The 17262-nt window shown below is 46.4% G+C and overlaps 1 protein-coding gene across 2 annotated transcripts in view; it reads left to right on the forward strand.

The window, feature by feature from the left end:
• The window catches only part of IFT43 (intraflagellar transport 43), a 45958-nt gene extending 32400 nt beyond the window's left edge, over positions 1-13558 (forward strand). For both annotated transcript variants that reach the window (XM_082485897.1, XM_082485896.1), the window contains exons 6-9: positions 10461-10533; positions 11938-12013; positions 12367-12429; positions 13245-13558. In XM_082485897.1, the coding sequence (XP_082342023.1) occupies positions 10461-10533; positions 11938-12013; positions 12367-12429; positions 13245-13355 (323 nt within the window). In that variant the 3' untranslated portion in view covers positions 13356-13558. The remainder of the gene's footprint in view (positions 1-10460; positions 10534-11937; positions 12014-12366; positions 12430-13244) is intronic.
• The last annotated feature ends 3704 nt before the right edge of the window (positions 13559-17262 follow it).

The following is a 17262-nucleotide window of genomic DNA, read 5'->3' on the forward strand; positions in this document are numbered from 1 at the left end:
ATAAGTGGGTAGATCAGACAGGGACGTGAATAGGACTATCTGCAATTTCAGCCATTCTTTACAGTTGCATAGGGAAACCCAGGAGGTGCAAGTCATCCATACTGCGCAATACAAACCGTTGAAATACCAGCAGTGAAGTACCTTGAAGTACCATGTCGTGCTGAGAATTCATTTTCTCTAATCCATATTTCTTCTTCATAGAGGCTAGTCCAGGACAAGAAAGCCACTTTAAAGAGAAGACAGTTTTGAGTTAAAGGAAAACAAAGACATGTGTTTGACTAAAAGTTCCATTTTATCCTGTAAAACTCCAGGCTGGAAAGACTGTTTTGAAAAAATGCAGTGTCTCTCCAGAAACAGTTCTGGAGTGACTAGTTGATGGATACTGGTGTTTCCTACAGCACCCTCTGGGAGCTTAGTGTCCATCTTCCTGAACACACACTGGTATGTGCTAGTTCACAGGCATAGCAAATGGATAACACACTTTTGCTAGGTGGATGTGCGTCCAGCTGAACCTTTTCATGGGGGGACCCAGCTCCTCTGCACGGTGGGAAACCTGCATTAGCACGATTTAATGCATCACAACTTGAAGAATAATAAACCTTCACAAGCAACAAAAAAGTGTTTAATTCCTAATGGACAGGCCTAGTCAAGTCACTTTTGGCCAGGGGCAATTGGGGGCTTAATGCTGTGTATGTAGCAATCTGAACAATCTGAGAGAGAGTAGTTTAAGGGTAATTGCTCAATTTTCTGTCCATGTCAACAGGGGAAATGGGCAGCAGTGACTGAGCTCTGTATGGCAGGGAAACTGCGTGAGATGAGAGATGTGAGACTATCAGTGGAATTTAAAAAGTGCTATCTGCAGACACTGCTTCCTTTTCTGTAGCAGCCAAGAGCTTCTCCCAGGTGCAGACTATTCTTTGTTGTGAGGTGAGAGGGAAGACAGAACAACCAAGTTCACGTTTAAGGGCTTTCCCCTCCCTTTGCTCCTTTCTCCAGCAGGGCAGCAGAGTCTCTGCTTCAACTTTGCTTGGGTGTTTCACTTGGCTTTACTCTGCTTGTGCATCTCTTTCTGGCATGCAGCTGCAAAGAGCTGTTTCCTGTTGGGGTGAGAAATGCTGGCATTCCCCCACACCCCCATCAGCAAACTGCTTTGTCCTTTTGGTTAAAAGTTTCTTTGTTGTTCCTTTCTTGTTAACTGGTTCTGCACTGCTGAGTTGTGCTCCCCCAGATGCCTGTCTCCTCACTACATTGCTCTTGGATTTTTCTCCTCAGCACTCTATGGGTGCTTGTTAGCTAAGGTTGTCATCTCTCTCCCAGCTATCCTTCCCCCATAGACTGTTGCCCCATCTTCAGAAGTCCTTTCCCCCCTTCTCTCTGTTACTCTTGGGATGCATAGCTCCTAGAACAGACGACTGGGATGCGATGTGCAATTCTCTGTCTGCAGGAACAGTGGCTTGTTATTTTAAAGCAGATAGTGTGCGTGAATAAGACAGCTGATTGAAATGAAAGCCTGACTATGCTACACAGCCAACCCAAACCTGACCTGCAGGTGAGGAAAGCTGCCAGGAGACAGTCACTAGATCTGTGCCCTCAAGGCAAACCCCCTTCCTGCCTGCTGGGAAGCCTCCTCAAGGAAGCAGAGCTGACGATTAGACCTCTCTATACAATGTCAAACCTCTAGGAGGACTTCTTACCCTTCTGGCTGGTGCCAGCAGCTCCTTTGCATTTGAACAGGATGGGAATCCAGGCTCTGTGCGCAACAGAGGAGGAAGTGGGCATATGCCATGGTCCCCACATCCTTGTGGGGAGTGATGTCTGTCTGTCAGGTGGGAGACAGCCCTCACAGGATATCCGGCATCTGGAATTCACAGTCATAAAATATCAAAGACCTCTTGAGCTGCATGCAAATATGCAGCAATAATGAAATTGCTCCAAAGAGAGCTGAGAATAGAGCACAGTGTGGGTTATTGTTGGCTCTCTCATTCCTGATAAAGTTTGCCAGTTGCTTCCTTGGTGAGCTGCTGTTTTTACAAGAACACACCAAGTGCTGGTGGATTCCCGGGGCTGTGAGCTGCAAGGACAGTTGCAGTGGCTGAGCATGAGAGTAAGAGAGGGGGGAATGTGCAGGAACAGTCAGGGAGATGGCCAGTGGGTATTTCGTAGGCTCAGGAGGCTGTGGTGGACTGGCTTGGAGAGAGCTAAATGGATTAGAAGTTCTGAATATCAGTGAAATGGAGACAGAGTGAAAACCATGTTGTTTTGGAAGTGGTGTGAATGGGCTGAAGAGAGGGGCCTGAGGCAGAGAGTGACACTGACTGCTGAGTTTCTGGGATTGTGCACTGTGACTTTGTCTGTGGCTCTGTCAGCACATCGTAGTCCTCCCCTTGGCTGCTCCCCTAATGTGCTACCCTGAGTCTCTGCACAAGGTCAGTGAAGGGCAGACTCACCCCAACCTGATGGTTTCCACTGAGCTGTTGGTCCAGGCCAGTTTGAACTCCTCCAAGTGACTGCTGGCATTGTGATCTAGAGGCTCTGGTGTTCAAGGAAAGCTCCCTCCTGACAGGCACAGTGGGCAGGGGGGAGCAGAGAATATCTTCCAAGGGATATGTCTGAAGTCCTATTTGAAACAGCAGACCACTGGCCAAGGGGCAGCGGGCAGCTTAATTGCAAGGGAGCACACACAGCTTGTTGGGGGCTGAAAATGATGGTCTGGGTAAGCATCTTCCATCACTAAATTCTGTGATGTGGTCGATACACAGTCATAGTGGGTCTGTGATTGCTGAGTCCATAAATGCAGTTGACGGACTAGGTTTACCTAAAATACCCTTTAAGAAAAAGCTCTTGAAAGATGATTACAGAATTGAGACACCATCATTTAAAACTGCCTGAGGCAAACTCCTTTGAAAATTGCAGCAGTGGAGGGACAGAGAGAGAACCGCGTAGCCCTTGATTGTAGTGTCATTCCCTCAGGACCCATCCCCCCTCCCCCTCAGTTTCTCATCTGATATGAGAGAGAGCAGCAGTAAGATTCCTCATCTGTCTTATGAAAATCCGATTCTGAGTGGCTCTGATCAAACCCAGCTGGCTGTCAGCAGTGGTGGCCTTGTGTGGAGGGAGGGAGGCTTCTGAGGAGTTGCTGGATGTGGAAGTGTCATGGGTGCTGCCGATCAAAGAGGCATTTTTTAATAAATATATATAAGAAAAAAATAAAAAACTCAAGGATTTAGCATAAAAGAAATGTAGTTTGCCTTGTTTTTCCAGCATAACATGAAGAGGATGAAATAGAATCAGACACTCCTGTTCCCAAACATACTTCCACAGGAGCATCCTGAAAAGCTGCTTTCCCTGCCACAGTAATGCTCTAATGCAAAATCACTCACCTCCAGCATTGCTGAGGAGGGTTTTGTGTTTCTCAGTTCACCAGACCCTCCCTGGACACCTCATGTCTTCTCATCTGCTGCCCCACCACCTTCTGAGTATGTTTGAGCAGGGGAATACTGCAAAGGAACATGGAACAGCCTTTGAAAAGAGGAAAACATGTTACTGAAACGGAGGGCAGGCGTAGTGCTCTGTCAGGGGGCTGTTGGTAAGGCTAGGAGGTGTGTTACCGCTCTAAATACTGATAACCTCAGGAGTATGGTGGACTACGGGTCCCGAGCCTGGCCTCCAGTCTCTCCTGTCTTCTGCTGCTGGTGAACAAACCTATGCATTAAGAGATTTCTCATCTTTAAAGCCATCGGTGTCTGCTGTTACTTCTTGCACAGTGCAAGCTGTGGATTACTGCCTGTTGAAGCCCTGCACTGAGCCCAGCGACTCATCTGACAGGGCTGTTCTGTGCCCTGTCTCTTCGCACTTCCCAGGGATTGAAACTGCGCAGAGGCTTTGTGTCAGTAGAATCCTTGGGAAGTAGCAAATATGCCTGATGCTTGTCCCCAGCAAGCTCTCCGGTGAAGAAGAAGCCATGCCACGCCAAGGGCATGTGAAAGGGGTCTGTGAAAGCACAACACTATTGAAACAAGTAGAGTGTCTCATGGACCACCCAAACTCCTGGCCAGTCATCCATCTAGCTGACAGTATCCTCAGAGCTTGGTGGCTGAAGAAAAAATTATGCAAGGAAAATGCATAATCTTTTAAAGCAAAGCTGGAGGGTCAGTACTGAATCTGCTGCATGACCTCCCCTAGATCCTGTGAATCCTCTGGCACCCGCTCACTGGGTGACTTTTCCCATCATCTTAGTCAGGTTGTGCTGTCACCATTCTCTTCTCAAAAGGGTGCTTTGGGACATGGGACACTCAGGTTATCTTCTGCTTGTCTCAGCTTTTAAGGCAGCACCCTAGTAGCTGTGGTATTGCCTACTTTTCACTGTACTGTTTTTATCTCCCTGCTGGCTGATCAGGCAGGTACGCTGTTCTGTATTGGCCTACTAGTAGGGCAATTTCAGTCAGGGAAAGGCATCCCTATGAATTAATGTCCAAGCATCCAAAGAAGTGTTCTTTATCCTCTCCATTTGCCTGCTGCTCTCCTGAGAAAGCTTCCAAGAGGCTTGAAGCTTGTTTGTGTGTTCAGCAGAAGCTGTCTGTGTCCCTTGTTCCTTATGTTTTTTTGAAGATTTTTTTTTTGCCTGTTGCTTTCCACTTTTTTCTTTTCTTTTTTTTTTTTAATTCTCCATTTTTCCACTTAGAGAGAAAAATTATTTATTGCATTGAGATGCGCTAATTAAAGCCATTTTCTGGTATTTGGTTACTGAAGTGTTTGATGTCTCTCTGACAAGACCATGAAATGCACGGAGTGTCCACAGGGACAGAATTTGCTGAACACGGTGCTTTGTAAATGAGGGGACACAGTGTCGCAGCAGCTCATGAATATGAAACGCCCATGATGCTACCTCAGTGGACTTGGGAACACAGATGAATCCTGTCATGTGCTAAATGAGACCAATTTCTTTCACTTAACTTCATCTTCAATCAGACCTTCTTCCATTTGCCTGTTTAAAATTCCCCAAACGTGATGCAGAAGGTAACGGCATTCAGTAAAACAAAGTTTTGCAGCAGCAGAGATATTGTAATTATTTCAGTTTTATATTTTGTAAGCAAGCAACTTAAACTAAAGTTAGTCTCATTCTCTTATACCTGCTGCATGGCAGGGGACTGCCAGCTCCAGAAGCCACTACCCTCTTTGTGGTCTTTGGATATGGTGGTGTGTGGTCAACACGGTCCCCACAGCAAGAGCATCCCTTCTGAATTGGCCTTTGAAACAGTCACCTAGTTGGGGGAAGCGAATCAGACTACGTGAGATGGAGTCAGGTTTTTTTGGGTGTCAAGGTGTTGGCTTGGGAGACTCTTAAAGCAGCTTAGGGAGAAAGTGGCAACCTCACAGCTGACTAACTGCAGGCCTGACCTGGGACATGGTTTCTGGATCCAGCTCTGCCACTGATTTATTGCCTGACCTTGAACAGATTCTGTCTGTTCCCACTTATGTGTTGTTGTGTATCAAACAGAGAAATTAGTTTTTTGGGGCTAGGACCAGATCTTACTGTGAGCTTGCAAGATTTTAAGGGACCCAGCCTGCAGGTGTTGCTACTAAGCCAAAAATGAGCTCTACCTGGGAGGGAAAGTGCAACTCACCAACTTGCAGGAGCAACTGGGTATTAAGGTGGTACAGGTTCTTCCACTGCCTGCTTGTTGCTTTCTGTGGTTGTCTTCCTCAGCTGTCAGTAAGTTATTTGCTAAGAGGTAAAAAAGGTGATGGTTATTGCATGTACTCTAATATGAACATGTAAAGCCCTCCTTTGTTTATGACTTAAAAAGCTGCTGTTTCTTTCATATTGTTAGGCTGTCTGCATGGAGCAGGTCACCCTCAGTCTTTCCCCTCTGTATTTTTCTCCTATCATCCACACACTTCTCCTGCATTATGCTATTGGTGTCTTGCTATAACTTAGCCATGAAGCTGTTTGTTTTTTTTTTTTGTAACACCTAGCTCAGTCCAGCTATTGTAATAAAAATACTATTCTTACTTATATGCAGGGACTCATATGTTCTGAAGCAATCAGTTTTGTGCAGTATATTATAATGCCCCATTAGCCAACATTTGGTACTGGTGTCTCCTGCCCCCTCCCAACTTCTGCATGAATACAGTCATTTTGGTTTCATTCTTTGTTCACTCTTGTTCACCATCATCTGGGAGGTGTAGGGGAGTTTGCACTGGTTATCTAGCATTTGATGCTCACTCAGTTTTTCACATCTCTACTGCAAGCACTTTCTAAAGCCAATACATTGTTTCTTTATGGGCTGAGACATCCATGGGAAAAGGCTTTGTGTTACTCTGTTCCCAGTGATTTTGAGCCACAAAGAGAAGCATCATCCATTCCTCTTTAAGGTTACTGCGTGTACTGAGTTTTTATGTTCCCCCCCTCTATTTGCTGTTGCATGCACTCATTTCTTCTCCTTGTAAAACACTACCTGACATGTGTCTACCTATTCTCCCCTCCCTTCAGCTAAAATGAAAGCAGGATGCTCACTCTCAGGGGGAGAGTGAGTGTCATTTTTAGGAGCACTCACTCTGGGAATGTTATCTGCCATATGAAATGAAGATTCAGATGAGTTCTGTCTGGGGGAGACTAGTTGAAGGAGGTGGCATAGCTAACAGTACCTTGCAGCACAGTGTTCAGAGGCCAGCGGGGAAACCAAGGGTGGTAAGATGGTTTGTACTCAATTTGTTCCCCTTTTTAATATTTTTTACCAGTAACTCAAATTTTATTTTAATGTTTCTTACTATTAGTATCATATCAGTTTGTTCTGATTTCAAAGTCTTCAGGAAAGTAGGGGAAGAACAGCTGAAGCGTTAAGATTTTCATGTTGCTTCTGAGACTTGCCTACAGTTTTGATTCAAATCAGTTGATGGAAGCTGCTCTCTCCTCCAAAATGCAGCTGAGTAATGGAGTAATGCAACATCCCCACCACCCCAAAACCTAGAGCTACACTGCAGAGAATGGCTTTTTGTTTCCAGGTTTTTAAGCTACCCCTTCTTCTCGACTGCAAAACATTTTTTTTTTTGTAATGCACAGGCCATTTGTTCACTTCATTGCAGTGACCTGGTATCTGTGAAGGTGTTTCATTTTGCACCCAGGCAGCTCCTTAGCACGTAGGTGTGTTGTACAGTCGTTTCTAAGGTTTACCTACATGGGCACTGATTTCAGACATGACAGCCTGGACAGTAAAGTATGTGTCAGGATTCTGTACCAAAACCACAGGTTTATCAGTGCGATGCAAAATTATCTGAAACCCTTTTACTGAACAGGAGGGAAGAAAGTGGGTCACAGAACAAAGTACACAGAGTGGGTTTGTAATGTACCCTTGTTGTTGGAAAAAGCTGTAGGAGTGCTGCAGTGCGAGACTGGGAGGACATGGTCCTGTGAACATTTCTGCATGTACTAAAGTTATATGCAAGTAACCTCACTGCAGCTAATGGGGATATTAAAAGTAAAGCGTATACCTACACTCTTGCAGCTCACGTGCTTCTTTCCCCTACAGCTGACATAGTGCCATGACTTGGCCATGTTACCGGAGCTTACTGGAAAAAAAGATGCGAGTCCTAAGAAGAGCAACAAAAACAATTAGGGGCCTGGAGACTGAGTGAGGGGAAAGGTTGGCTCCTTAGTGATAAAGTGAGAACTGAGATGCTTTGCAAACTGTACAGAGAGAGAAAGGAGAGAGATTGTGGAGAGGTGGCACCATGGGAATTGGCAGAGGGAAGAGGAAATTATGAGTAACAAGTGAAATAAAGACCCAAATATTTCAGGGCTGATTTGCGACTGATAGTAGTTAGCCTGGGGAGCTGATATTTTCTTATAATTTGTAACATTTTTGTTCTGTTTCCTGTCAGTCTCTGACGGTGCTAAAGGGCATTGCTTCTGCCTAGAAATGGACAAATCATCCACACTTGGCAGTAAGAACAAGCGTGCACTGGCCTTTGTTGGAGGGGCTGGCAGGAGCCCCCAGAGTGTTTCCAGCTCTTCTGTCTGAAATATTTTCAAAGTGTTTATAAAATATTGGGGCCTTGAATTTCTTTTGGAAAGAATTTCTGCGTGATTGCCTGCATTTTGCTAATACAGAATACAGGTAGTGCTCTGCAAGGGGTTTGGAAATCTCTCCATGGAATTCAATGGCAATGAGATAAAATCAGCACTGGAGAATCCAGGAGTCTTTGGGAACCTGCAAAATGGAAGGGACATCACTGATCCAGCCCCTAAGTTTACAGTTTTTTCCAGTGCAAAAAGAGATCAATGAAAGCAGAAGGAAACCAGGAAGAGGAGACCCCAGAAATAGCTGCCAAAATGAGCAGAGTGAAGAAATTTAGTTTTCTGTAAACACCTTCCACTTTTCTGCTGTCAAAAGAAGATAAGGATCTGACCTGCTCCTGCTACAGGGAATGCTGCTCCATGGGTGAGGGCAGCTCTGTTCCCATGTAGTTCTTCATTTAGTTGTGTTTGCTGAGCAACATTCATAGTCTCCTGCTGAAAAGGATCAATTAGCTCAGGAGAGATTAGACTGTCTCATTCTCATGCTCCTTTGCCTGGACTTAACAGGGCACCTCTGCATAGTGCTTCATTCCTCCCCTTGGACCAGTTGCACCAGTCTGTTCATTCCTTGGTCTGTGTTGCTTATATACAGGGACTTTCTCCCACATTATCACTGAGCAACTGCCTCCACAGGTCAGTCTGTCCATGGAGATGCTTTTGTCCTGTAATTGCATTATGTTACAAGTTTTACCAAGAGCTGGGAATATCTGCAGGGAAGAGCCAGTGGGATAGCAGCTTCTACTGTGTATTGTTCCTACAAGCAGAGGGGGGAGAGATCTGTCCCAAATGCCCAGCAATTCACCGGTGGGGCATTTCTTGCACATGCCTCCTCCATCTAAGGGGCAGCCTGGGGGGGCCTTTGGTTTTAAACTTTAAAGTTTCCCTTTAAATGTCTTTGGAAAGTTTGGTGTAGTCGGAGAGCCGCTCTGCAGGCACCTGCTCCTTGGGCAGCTGGGGACCTAGAAGGCACAGCTCTGCTGAGGCCGGCCAAGCTGTCACTGCCTTTCGCTGCGGCCAGCCTCTCACTGCAGCCCCTGTCCTGCCCAGCCTTCCGCCAGGCAGCCAATTAGCGAGAAATCCCACTGTGTGGCGGCTTCGAATGACCACTGTGCCAAGGCCCGGGCTGACCCGTGTCCTGCCGCAGCTGGGCAAGGGCTCCCTCCTGGCCAGCAAGCCAGAGGGATGTGCGGTGGACATTCAGCAGGAGAGGGCAGCTGAGAGGCTGCGAAGCTCTGACAGGCGACCGGACAAGGGGCTTTTCAGGAAGACCTTGCCTGAAGCCCTGAGCACCACAAGTGGGAACGTCTCTCCCGCTCCTGAATATTCATCTCAGCCTGGGATGCAAAACGGGGCAAGCAGCAGCAGTAGCATGGCCATGCTACTGACAGAGCTGGGAGCAGCGTGCTTGCTCCAGCATCTGCACATCGTGTGAGTGAAACCTCTTCCCAGAGCCAAAGCACCAGCTTCTCCACAGTTTGAGGGCTCAGGGTCTCTGGAGAGCCTTTGTAGCCTTGAGTCTTTAAAGGAGCTCTGTGCTGGTGTACTCTGTCCTTGCTTTGTGCTTCCAGTTACCTCTCTCTCCAATTTGCTGTCTCAATCACCATCTATTTACAGGGCTTTGTCAAATCAAAAAGCATGCAATGCTCTCAGAGCCTTGGCTCCTTTAGCGGGATTCAGTGTGCACCCAGTTCTTCCTCCTCTCCTCCATTCTTTTGTCTCTAGTGTCCTTTTAGGTGGGGTAGCCGTAGTCCTTGTGCTGGGAATACCCAGTGACCCAGACGTCTGCCATTCCAGGGTCACACTGGAAATCACAAAAAGGTTTATGTCATTTCAGGTAGGTGCATCTTCCATAGTCTTTGTATCTGCCAGACCACTAGCACTTACTTCCTCGGCTATCAGGAAGATCACAGACCTCTGCACAGTCTGAGACCCAGCCAGCAGCTCCTACAGCATGTAGTTTTACATGGCTTCTCTCAGTTTCTGCCCCACATTTAATTTCTAACAGAGTCTAGGTGACCGGTGGCTGAGCTGAGCAAATGATAACACATCTCATAAGAAGTAAGTTCTTGCCAGTCTTAGAATGATGGCAAGTAGGCAGCAGGGATTAGTGCAGCTGACTTCTTTCCAATTCAAGGTTGTGTTCAAATGCGCAGTCCATGGCTATGGAGTCCTACCCAGCCCAAATCTGCTCCTCTTGCAAGATTTTTTTTTTTTACCCCAAACTTCAAAGCTTTATTGCCTTGGCTTAATATTAAATAATATATTTTTAATTATTGCCAAATAACTCTCTTGTGTTGTCTAATATGAAGCAAGGGAACCTTTGTCTCTAGTGAGAGGAGAGAAAAACACTCCCCACTAACTCTCTTGCTTTCTCTCGTTGCAGACATTCCGGTGATCCCTGACTTGGAGGAAGTCCAGGAGGAAGATCTGGCCATGCAAGTGGCAGCTCCTCCCAGGTAAGAGCACTGCCAGGTGTTCTGGAGGCTCTCATCAGCAGTGCAAAATGGCTGGTGAAATTAAACTCCATCTTATCTCCTGCTCTCTGGACGTCAGTGGCAGTGCCATTCAGCAGGATTTGATGCTGTGTATTGTGGCATTGGGGCTCCAAGCTGAACAGGGCAAACTTCTTGTTTCCTATTACACAGAGAAAGCAGGTACTGCATATTCTTTCTCTCTCTATACACAAACTACATTAGAGTAGCATGTTTGATGTTGCAAAATCAAACTCTCAAAAGTTAGGAATTGCTTGATTTAAGGTTGCCTGTATAACCTCAGATGCCTCCAGTGCACATGTATTATCATACACACTTTGATTATGCATAGTCGTAGGCTGCTTTGCCCTCCACAGGATATCCTTCTTACTCAAGTGCCTAGTTAATTTGCAGAATACAATCCTGTTTGAAGGTGTTACCAGAATAGTCTTGGGGTTAGCTCAAGGGAGACCAGCTAGTTTTAAAAAATGGAAGGTTTAGGGGGTTTATCTTCAATGTATCATTAGAGTCTTCTCTCCTCTGTTGGGCCCATTGCCAAGATCACAGACTGGGATTTCTATTGACCCTTATTTGGAGGGGAGACATATCTTACTTCTGACTACAGACACCTCTCACAAGTATGGAGTAGGTATTGTAATTAAATAGCTGTTAACAAAAATAAGTTACACTTTATAGTAGAAAATTTTAAATTACTTTGTCTCTCACCAGAGTTCATATTTTTGTTTTCTTTCTTTTTTTTATTGTAATCCCATCTGTTCCTCCTGTATCCATAGTCTCCCTGCAATAGAAAAGACAAGTAATTTTCATGGACAAGCACAAACAGAAATTAAATTAATACAGGTCTTTTCTATAGTATTGCATCACCTGCAAAGGGAAGCATGGCACAACAGCGTATTACGCCCCTACCCTGTGTTTCTCTCTGGAGGCTACATTTTAAGAAATTGTATCTGATAGCTGCAACTCAGCTCAGACATGGCAATTGCAAGGTCCCTGCTATTCTGTAGCTTGTGTGGTGGGGCTCTCAGAGCCTGCTGTGGTTGTTCCAATGTTCACTACGGTCCTGTTTTCTTTGTGAGCCTTGCAGCTATTCTGTGGATCTTCTCTCTGGTGTGCTGTCTTCTCTGACAGCTTGTGATCACTCCACATCCTATTTTTATGCATGTGTACAACCTGGCATGCAGATTTGTCGATGACTGTTCATTTACTGAATGAGATTTGCTTCTGTCTGGGGATACCCATCTCGAGAGTCCACATGGGTGGTGTGGGCACTTGAGATGGGTGTCACCAGATTCCTGCTCATGCCACCCTTCTCCTCAGATGTGCTTTCCCACTTACCCAGGTTTGTTCTTTGACCCTTTCTGGTTGCAGTGTGCAGGTGAACCGAGTGCTGACCTACCATGACCTGGACAAAGATCTTATGAAGTACTCTGCCTTTCAGACTCTGGTAAGTGGATGTTGCTATGGTGTGACTTATGTGACTCCCTCTCCTTTGAGGCTCCCATCATCCTCCACAGTGATATTCAGCCGCATAAACTACACAGCCCTATCATCCAAACAACTTCCCAGTCTGCTTTCAAGTCTGTTCCTCTCTGCAGTGTGGCTTTCATGCTTGTTTGTGTCTGTAAATAGCATGGGTATGGTATCTGCTGCTCAGATGAGGCTCCTGCTGTTGTCCTGGGCAAAGTATATGTCCCTTGTGAGGCAAATGTTGTACCTATCTCTAGCAAGACTTACCTGGTGAAATGATGATGTCCACTTTCTCACCACCTGTAAGACTGTGACTATGTGTGTTCATAGGATGGAGAGGTTGACCTAAAGCTTCTCACCAAAGTTTTGGCTCCAGAGCACGAACTACGAGAGGTGAGTCTTTCTTTTGTGTGAACACCAAGAAGATAAAAGCTTCTTATGTGTCTCAGACTGTACTTGGATAGTAAGCCTTTGTCGGTGGGGTGGAGGAGTGAGATGAGGAGGAGCCTGTGAAGAGGAGCACCTCCAAGAGGATGGAGGTCCCCAGCAGATTATTTTAAAGATATATAGGGCTTTCTCAATCGCTATGGTTGGCCCTTTCAGTATGAAAGAGCTAGTAAGGAAAATGTGAAGGACCTGGTACTGTCAGAGATCCCTGCAGAAACAGTGCTCTGTGTATTGTCTTTTGGTAGCCACCATGAGCTCCAGGTAATTCTGCAGGGCGGTACAGAGGGACAAAGGGAAAAACATTTGGGGTTTGGGCAGAGGGATGTGTTAGAGCAGGACAGACCAACCTCAATACAACTGGGGGGGGGGGGGGGGAGCAGGAGCTCAGGACTTGCAACAAAGCATTTCTGCAGCTCAGAGTTGCAGATGCACAGCAGAAGTGCAGAAGGGTTGAAGATTTTTATGGCTTCTTTTTACGCCCTGGTGCGGAGTATCTAAGATTAACAAGTATTAAAAAATCTGTCCTTTACAGAATTTTGGAACACGAATAATTCTGTCCAGTTCTTTAAATTGTAGCAAGGATTCACATTTCATTCTGGCTAGGATTCCTGTTCTAGCCAACTGAATCTGGGACTTCCCTGGCAGGGGCAGTTGCCATTTAGTTTCTCTCTTTGCTGCTTATCTTGAATTTTAGCATCATTCAGAGAACTTCGGGTGTCACCAGTAACATTTCAGCATGTTTGTCTTTTTCCTCTTGGTAGGATGATGTCAGCTGGGATTGGGACCATCTCTTCACAGAGGTGTCCTCAGAACTAGTGACTGAGTGGGACCTGGGACAGTCTGAGAGAGAGGACCACCTCAGTGTGCCCTAGAGCACTGGTACACCAGACATCTCATACATGCATCCCCTGTAAATAGTTTAGCACTTTAATTTTCTATTCACTTGTTTGTATTTGAGAATTTATTTCAGACATGAAAATAAATAGGACCTTGCTTCATAGGAAAACTGGCTTGGGCAAAGTTTTGAGTATTTTGTAATAAAAATCTTTGTTCTCAAAAGAGATTTAGAATTCTAAACACAATAAAATATTTACTTATGAACAGTCACTTCCACCTCACTAGCACCTTTACAGATAACTGCAGCAGTCTGTCTTTCCTCTAGGAAATGCAGCCTCTCTCCGGTGGACCATCTTACGATGGGGTGTGGTTTTCACTAATGGCTATCAGAGAAGCTTAGGCCAATAGGATTTGTTTGCCTAGGACATCAAGGTTACCATCTTCCTCACAACAGATGCCACAAGTTTTCAGGATACCCCTTTTACATTTCATCCAGCAGCCTCCAGCCATCCCCTGCTGCTTTAACCTCTCTTCTGGAATATTACCTCTGTATTGACTCAGAGGAAGCAGCCTCACCTATTAAACTGCCAACTCCACTTCTTACAGCACCTCTTTTTTCCCTTGAGGTGTCCCAGCTAAGTTCCGACCAGGCCTAACTCCGCTTAGCTTTTGCAGTCAGATGGGATCACAGCCTCAACGGAGCTAGCTTCAGGCAATAGGTAGTTTGCAAAGAAAATACTGTTTATTCCATGCATGTGAATGGAGCCTGCTGCCCTGAAACAAGGTAACTCCCTGGTGAGCGTCTCCTTGGAACCAAGTAACCCACTCCTATTGTCATCTAAAGGAAAATCCATTTAGCTGTTAGTGCCCTGCCCCCGTAGAACCGTGGTCATTATTTGGAGGAAACAGTAACATTACTTCTAAACCAACGTCCTTCAAAGCCTTGTCCTGCTGAAGAATCTTGCTATATACTTCTGGGGGGCAGTGCACGTGCTGGGATGAAGGGTTGCTGTGCTGCTTTTCGTAGCTTCTTTGGTCAGTCTGATAGAGGACTGCATTCCCACTCTTGTACTGACAGCAGGACAGGTCGGATAACTCACTGTGAATTCAGTACTCTGCAGAATTTCAGATCAGAGGTGGTAGGCCAAACAATTCTACCAGCAAGAGAGAAGCAATCAGGTTCCAATCTGAGACCACCAAAATAAGGGGAAGTTCATCTGTCTCAAGGAGACACTAAGCTTTTTACAACCGAGACATCACCCCTTTAACTAGAAAACTAGGTGACAGAAGCTTGGGAGGCCAATGTATGGAGGATAATCCCAAAGTCTTTCTCTGAGCAGAGAAACCTGTTTTGGTATGAATAGAAACTTCCCAGCTGAGCTGGTGTCTCTTTTTCTGTGACACCTATTGTTCTTGGCCGAAGAGAATTTAGAATGCTTCCTACATTCCAGGCAAAAATAAAATTAAATTCAGCAAAATAAAGTAGTTTAGTAAATCAGATAAACCCAACAAGCCAATCTGAGAGGAAGAGAATGGTAAAGGGAGGAGGGGATGGGATGTGGATTTTCTCAGTTCATCCCTTAAAAACCACACAGAAAGCAGAGGCAGTCTCCTCTCAGTTGCAAACTGTAGGACCATCTAGTGTGGGTTCTCTCCCTTCTGCTGGATCTGAGGTTCTAATCCACACGGCTTCCATAAGTTGCTTGCCTGGTATCACCAGTGATATCTGCTTCCAGTGAGACTCTAGCCTTTTTGAAGCATGAAGTGAACATAAATTTCTGTGCCCTGAGAATGAGAGGACAAACTTTGGTGGTTGCAGGAGTGGCCCAAAACAGACTACCAGTACCCCCACTGAAACTGGGGTGTTTGTACCATGTCCCTACCGGCGAATTAACTGTCTTCCTACTATGATGCTGCGCTTGCCTCTGGTTTGTTGAGGAGATGGGCAGGAAAACAACATGAACAGAGAGAGAAAGGAAGGCTGAGAGGTGAGCCCACCTTCCTCCCTCCAGTCAGTGTCACAAAGCATAGGAGGCCTCACGCTTTTGGGTCACCTCATGAAACCATGCAGTCACCCATTGCAAATCAACCAGTTTTCAATGATCGCAAAAGCTGATGATGCCCAGGCCTGAGGCACAAGAGTGGGTGAACTATGAATCCAGCATCTCTGGCTGCGCTATGGTGTGTGATATGTGGCATATTATGTGTTGCGTTTTCTTTAGGGGCTTGGGGAGGCGGCATTGCTGGCCACATGGAGCATTAGGAGTGGATAACTAAGCAGTAGTTAGGACTGTAGCCACTGACTCCTCCATGCAGGAGTCATGCCAAGCGTACTGCTCCTCTAGCAGCTGTGTGCTGCACCAACAATCCTGAGCTGTCTCCAGGAAGGCTCGCAGAACCATCTTCTGCCTCCAAGAGCTCCTCTGATCATCCTGGGTGGGCAGAGCACTCCTGTCTAGCTGCTCTCCCAGCAGGGAGGAAGGAGAAGTGGAGCTGGGCTGTGAGGTGGAGCTCAGCCCCTCAGATGCCATGGGGCCCCTTCAAGAGTCAAGAGGAAGAGGGAAGCACCCCTTGAAACAAAATCAGGAAGGACATCGGACCCTGGAAATCCTCCTGGAGATGGTGAGAGGTAGGAATGGAGGAGGGCTTGGGGTGGGCCACTTGAGGTCGGGTGTGGGGAGAAGGGGGCCAGAAGCAAGAGCGGGGTTTGTGGGAGAGGCAGGGTAGGGGCAGGAGGTTGAATTATTTGGGAACAGAGCATGCACAAAATTTGGAGAGGATTGAGGCCAGAGCAGGTGCTGGTGGAGAGCCAGGAGAGAACAGAGCACAAGAGCAGCATAGTGGGAGTTGAATGAGGCCTTTGCTGATGAGCTGTGGTCATGTTATGCTGGAGGAGCTGCTCTAAAGCTGCATAAAATCTCCCAGAGGAGTGTGCTTGGGGCTGTTGGCCACCCTGCTCTGGCTTGTGGCCCTGGGCAGGGATGCTCTGGAGTGGGATGCTCTGTGTGTGGGCCAGGCTGGTGCCCACTCTGGGACCTTGGGAGCCCAGCAAATACACAGGCAGAGTTTGAGAGTAGAGCTTGAAAAAAATTACAGCCTTATCTATTTTAAGGCGGGAAGAGGTGGCTTTGATCACTGAGTCTGACCTGCTATAATACAGGCCATGGCAGAGTCCATTGAGATGTGGCAGAGCTTTGCCTGTCTTTTAGAAAGTCAGACGGTATATATGAAAGTCTTCCCTCATTAGTTTTTCTAATAGATAATCGCCCTTATGGTTCAAAATCTGTTTTATTTCTAGGGTCAGTTTTTGAGTTTTATCTTCTGTTCCCTGAGCCTACTTATGCTTTCACCTTCCCAGTTAAGCCATGCTGACAGGTATTTTCTCCTTACTTCAGTATTTACGTGCACTGTGATCAAGTTGTCTCTTTAATTTCCTTCAATAAACTTAATAGACTGAGACTTGTTTCTATGTCTTTTCAATTCCATCCCCAGCTGGAGGAGGGGAAGTGAGCGGCTGGCTCCTGGCCTTCCTCCAGCAAGCTGTTCCCACCCGCCTTCCTTCCTCCGTCATGTTTCGGTTGCAGTGCTGGGAAGGGGACTGAGACCTGTGCTTCTCCTCTCTCAGGTCCTGGTGCTGTCAGAGGAGAACCTGCTCCTGTTACTCTCCTTGCTAAAAAGAAACTATGAGGTGCTTTGGCGTGCCCAGGCCAGCTCTTGGCTCGTGGTGCTGCACCAGTGTGTATTGGCTGTGACAAAGCTGCCTCAGGAACCTGCATTTCTGAAAAGTCCAGTGGAAAGAGAGTGCAAAGCAAGAAATGGCAGGTGCAAATTTTTTCTTGTAGCCTGCAAAGGTGTAGCTCTGGGTGATCATGAGGTGAGGTGAGAAGTGAGAGCAGTTCTCAGAACACAGCACCCGACTCCTGGGTACTCAGATCAGCCCTC

This window comes from Vanellus vanellus, assembly GCF_965231255.1.
Source record: "Vanellus vanellus genome assembly, chromosome: 6".
NCBI lineage: Eukaryota > Metazoa > Chordata > Aves > Charadriiformes > Charadriidae > Vanellus > Vanellus vanellus.